Source organism: Mus pahari, chromosome 17, assembly GCF_900095145.1.
Source record: "Mus pahari chromosome 17, PAHARI_EIJ_v1.1, whole genome shotgun sequence".
Lineage (NCBI taxonomy): Eukaryota > Metazoa > Chordata > Mammalia > Rodentia > Muridae > Mus > Mus pahari.
This window is the reverse complement of record NC_034606.1, coordinates 42,059,301-42,064,897: the sequence shown is the minus strand read 5'-3', so window position 1 is coordinate 42,064,897 and position 5,597 is coordinate 42,059,301. Positions and strand designations below refer to the sequence as shown.

General features: G+C 49.9%; 1 protein-coding gene across 2 annotated transcripts in view; it reads right to left on the bottom strand.

Moving 5' to 3' along the window:
- LOC110335282 (apolipoprotein L6-like) overlaps positions 1–5,597 on the bottom strand; it is a 12,266-nt gene that overhangs the window by 4,098 nt on the left and 2,571 nt on the right. For both annotated transcript variants that reach the window (XM_021217361.2, XM_029531048.1), the window contains exon 4: positions 1,676–2,465. In XM_021217361.2, the coding sequence (XP_021073020.1) occupies positions 1,676–2,465 (790 nt within the window). The remainder of the gene's footprint in view (positions 1–1,675; positions 2,466–5,597) is intronic.

Here is a 5,597-nt window from a genome sequence, read left to right as displayed (position 1 = left end):
CGTGCTGTCCCATTCAGCTCCCGTGCTGTCCCATTCAGCTCCCGTGCTGTCCCATTCAGCTCCTGTGCTGTCCCATTCAGCTCCTGTGCTGTCCCATTCAGCTCCTGTGCTGTCCCATTCAGCTCCTGTGCTGTCCCATTCAGCTCCTGTCGAGGGCAGACTTTTCCTCGGCTTGAAGATGTCTGATGACACTGGAGAGCCTTCCATTGTTTTCCTCCGTGTGGGTTCGTGGGGCGGCCTCGGCCTCCGGTTTCTTCCTTCTCTTTTGTGAGCCTCAGGCCTGTAAGGCTCTATACCCCTACAACCTTATTCAACCCCAACTATTCCCCACAGGGCTCTACTCCAGATACCTCCATATAGGGCCTGAGAGGGTAGTTAGAGACTCCCTGTAGTGCAGAGACGTGGTTTATTCAACCAGAAAGCTCTCATCCAAACATGGAAGCCATAGAAGAAAGAGAAGCCTAGTGGGGCAGCTGAGGGCAGGCCTGCCCTTCTCTGAGCTCTGGGCACTATTTGGCCCTTGTCCTGATTAGTTTTGTCTGCTTGGTCTTGTTTGGTCAACTTGACACAAGCTAGAGTCATCTGAGAAGGGGAACCTCCATTTAGAAAATGCCCCCCCAATCAGATCGCCTATAGGCAAGTCTGTAGAGCGTTTTCTTGATCAATGATTGATGTGGGAGGGTCTGGTTTGCTGTGGGTGGTGCCACCCCCGGGAGGTGGCCCTAGGTAGCATAAGAAAGCAAGCAAGACAGCCACGGGGGTGGGGTGGGGGGTGGGGGGGGGGATGGCGAGTGGGAGCAAGCCAGGAAGCAGCTGTGGTTTCTGCGTGAGCTCCTGCCCTGAACTCCTGCTGTTGTGCCAGGAAGGGTTTGGGAATCCCAAAAGACCACCAGGAAGCCGGTTCTGCAGTAATAGCATTAGGGTTTCTTTATTACAAGCTCAGGTTTGGGCTGTCCTGCAACTCAACCCTGACACAGGAAGGCTGAGCGTGCGGCCTTGAACCCTTGGCAGGACAAATTTTTACAGGAAAATAGGAACAAGTGAGGGGATGAGGCACGGGGGGGGGGGGTGTCCAGTCTGGCAAGCATCTAATAGAATGACTATAAGCTGACAGGTGGGTGCTCTGAAGCAAGACTGTATACAATCGCGAACAGTTTGAAAGTGCATCTGAAACAATCAGACTAATCTTTGATTAACTTTGTTAGGAAGTAGCTAGGGAGTAACTCTGGCCAAGGACAAGCCATGGGGTCCTTCCTGGTTCACGGGTACAGCTTGGGCTCTGCAGAAGGTCATTCTCAGGCTTTATTTATTTATTTACTTATTTATCTCTTTAAGATGGAGACCAGTTCCCAAGATGGAGTAGGACTGGGGCAGTGACTGGGGACATATGAACCAAATAAACCCTTTTGATCATAGTCTTTATCACAGCTATGGAAATGTGGTGAGAGACATCTCTGCAGACTTCACAACATAATAACATCTACATGGCTCTACAGATCCTAGTTTAAGCCTCCAGGCAGGCCTCTTTCAAAACCCGACCCTGGGGACTGGAGATTTAGCTCAGTGGTAGAGTGCTTGCCTAGCAAGAACAAGGCCCTGGGTTCGGTCCTCAGCTCCGGAAGAAAAACAAACAAACCAAACCCAGCAACAACAAAAGATAAAACCCGACCCTCACCTGCAGCTTTCTGTAGCGACAGGTGTGTTCTGCTAACACTCGCTCCCGGTCCGCAGCCCGTGCTCTTAACTCTTCTGCCAGCTCTGTTGGGTTTGCCGCCTTCAGATCCTTCCAGTCCTCCCAGAGAGTATATAGGTCCTGGCTGAGGGAGAGGGCAGCAGCTGCGCGTCCTATCCTCAGAGCATTTTTGGTCATTGCCAGGGCTGTGCCCCCAAAGGCCTTTTGCACCTGCCTGCCGCTTCGAGCTGATACTTGACCGGAAGTCATGAGCTTTTTGGCAGCTGAGGTGACGTGGGGTTGGGTTCTGGTTAGCTGGAGGGCTCGGAGGTGCTTTTTGATGCTGTCCCAGGCACTCCCACATTTGTAGACAAGCTCACCAGTGGCTGTGACATAGGTCTTCTTCTCTCCCTTGAACCCCTCAGGCTCCTGGTCGCTGTTAGGCGTGACGCTGTTGGTCTGCGCTAGAGCTCTTTTATTGTGAGAGTCCTCCCTCACATTGGTCACGATGTCGGTGACCCCGGCGACTGCCCCCAAACCATGCCCAACAGCAGCGAGTATCAGGCTCCCCCCTGCAGTTGTTGTAGCAAGGGCCAAACCCAGGAGACTCAGGACTCCAGAGGCGACTGACACAGAGGTAGTCACCACTTTGATCTTGGTAGCTTTTTGGTGGCTTTCGTCAATGTGGTCTGCGATGGCATAGAGCATTCTAATGCGCTTCTTCTCATTCTTTCTCCAGCTCGGGAACTGTTTTAGAAACAGAACATCATTTTCAACATCCAGAGGATGTTCCCTGTGGAAAGGGAAACAAACATTTGTCTTTAATGTCCCAGGAGAAAGACCCAATGGCTCATCCAGCCCATGTGGCCTCCAGGTGGGCTTCACTCTGAACCCTTTCCACATCTCCCTAAAAGGCCCCTGAGCTCAACCTTTGCAGGAAGCAACTGGTGTAATAAGGAGAAGAAGAGAGGAGGGTCAGCCAGGCATGGCCTCGGCCCTCCTCAGAGACACGAGGCAGGCAGAATGGTCCCGAGGGACATTTCCAGCCCTGCTCAGAGGGACTGGAGCACTGTTCCTGAAGAAGGGAAGGAGGGAATACACTGTCCTGATGTGGGGGACAGAGAGGGAGGAAGTGGGCCTGGGGAAAGGAGAAGGATGAGGTGAGGAAGCCAGGCATTGAGCACAGGAGGGGAGGAAGAAGAGGGAGAAGAGGAGAAGGAGGAGGAGGAGGAAGAGGAGGAAGAAGAGGAGGAGGAGGAGGAGGAGGAAGAAGAAGAAGAAGAAGAAGAAGAAGAAGAAGAAGAAGAAGAAGAAGAAGAAGAAGAAGAAGAAGANGAAGAAGAAGAAGAAGAAGAAGAAGAAGAAGAGGAAGAGGAAGAAGAAGGAGGAGGAGGAGGAGGAGAGGAAGAAGAAGAAGAAGAAGAAGAAGGAGAAGAAGGAGAAGAAGAAGAAGAAGAAGAAGAAGAAGAAGAAGAAGAAGAAGAAGAAGAAGAAGAAGAAGAAGAAGAAGAAGAAGAAGAAGAAAATGAGGAGAAGGAGAAGAGGAGGAAGAGAAAAAAGAGGAGGAAGAAGAGGGAAGAAAGAGAAGGAAAAGGGAGAAGAGGAGAAGGAGGAGGAGGAAGAGAAAGAAGAGGAAGAAGAGGGGAGAAGAAGAGGAGGAGGAAGAGGATGTCAGAGTGTATAACCACCTGCTCTCCGACCATTTTGATTTTTGCCTTCACATCTCCTTTGACCCACACTTTGAGAGGGACCACAATGAACAATAATCAGTTTTTACACATCCTCCTTGGCCACCTTCATTTGGTCCCTCAGCCAGCAGGGTGGGCCCTTCAAGGAAGTCCTTTCTTCCCTTAGCTAGCATGTTACAGGATAGAGGGGTGAGGAGTATCTGCCAGCCAGAGGAGTTCGGCTTCCACAGAGGGCAGTATCGGGAAGGGCAACGCTGGCTCCTCCAAGCCCCTTTCCGAGCTAAGTGTCACTCTTGGCACTGTGGGTCTGCTGTCTGCCACTGAGGTGCAGGGACTCCACTCCGGGAGATGAAACACAGAGGTGCTAGACTACGTTTCCTTCCTTGCTGCCATTGGGGTGCTGGGCTCATTGGATGCCCCGATACACTGCTCAGGGGAGGTGGGATGCAGCTAAGATGGGGGTCCCTAGCCTGATATGCTAGGTCAGGATGCAGCAGAGCCTAAGTCGCTCTGAGCATCCTGCTGTTTCTCCCCAGTGTCAACTGGAGTCAGGATTTCCCACTAAAGGAAAGCCTATGCCATGACCAGGTCCCCCCACAGATATCAAGGTCCTCTAGTACTGAAGTCCCATGGATAAACTGTCCCGGGCTTATACATATTTACGTATAAAGCCTGCCTGCAGGCCCTGACCTTTGCAGTTGTTTGCTCTGGTTTGAGTTTTGGTTTTTCCAGCAGGGTTTCTCTATGTAGTCGTGACTGTTTTAGAACGCATTAAATAGTAGACCAGGCTGGCCTTAAACTCAGAGAGATCTGCTTGCTTCTGCTTCCTAAGTGCCAGGGTTAAAGGCATATTCCACCACTGCCCAGCAGCCCCTGCCTTTTGAATACAGTCCTTTGGACTGTAGAGTCTAGATGATATAATATCTTGTAGAACATTTGATGCTGTGTCTACCATGATGATTTGAAAAGGGAAGTCAGTCCTCGTTCATGAAGGCGTAGCCATTGGGGGCCTGACTACATGGCGCACCTTCTGAGGTGGTTGACGTAGATCGCATACATCACAGATGTGGAGACCATTTCAGAGTGCACGCTACATGGCTATGATGTTTCATTTCTGTGGGGCTTCAGGCAATGGACGCTGTATCCTGCTATGTCCAGAACCCTCTGCCTTGGGTAGTCCTGTCCCCAGCATAGAATGAGCCCCCACTTCAGTTCTGTGAAATTCCACCTCCATTGTTGCCTTCCCTTAAGCTGCAGCAGGATCCTAGGATCCAGCTGGGGACTAATGTGTGACTGGCCTTGAACTCGTGAATGTACTGAAAAGTAGGGCATCTTTCTACTAAGTTGTTTCACATGTATCACGTTGCCCTGCTAATTAAGGCTGAAAGCTGTCAGTGTCCAGATAGCCTTCCAGGTTCCTTGCAAAATGGAGCACTCCCTTTATTAGCAGGGCTCCCCCTTCTCTGACCTTGTCTGGGAAGTTCAATCCTTCCCCCCCCCCCATCACCACCACCACCAGCACACGCCTCTATCTGCAGAGTGTCAGGTAGCCTTAGTTAGACTGCAGGTTCAACTTCTATTCTCTTGATAAGAACCTGGCCAGCTGGCACCTGAGATTCTAGAATGCTTCCCCATGCTAATGAGAAAGCATTCAGTACTTTACGCCTTCAGCCTTAGCCCATCCTGGATATTTGGGGACCTCTGTCCCCAAAACTATATAAGCCTTGAAACACCCCAAGTAAAGTTGATCTGCCAGGCTGGTGAGATGGCTCAGCAGGTAAGAGCACCCGACTGCTCTTCCGAAGGTCCTGAGTTCAAATCCCAGCAACCACATGGTGACTCACAACCATCCATAACAAGATCTGGCGCCCTCTTCTGGAGTTTCTGATGACAGCTACAGTGTACTTACATATAATAAATAAATAAATCTTAAAAAAAAAAAAAAAAAAAGTTGATCTGCCTCCTCATAGCTGGTCCCAGTGTGATTTCCGTAAGTAGTCACAGGGTTTCCCACCCCCATCCTACCCCCCATTCATTGTCTCTGCTCCATTTGCCATAGTCCTTGGAGCCCAACACTGTATATTTGACTAAATGTTTACTTGACTCCCCAAAATATTATAGTCAGCCTCATGGAGTATTTTCTCAAGGAAAAAACATTTCCTCAGCATAATGGAGACTTTTTTTTTGTTTGTTTGTTTTTTGGTTTTTTTTTTTTTTTTTTTTTTTTTTTTTTTTTT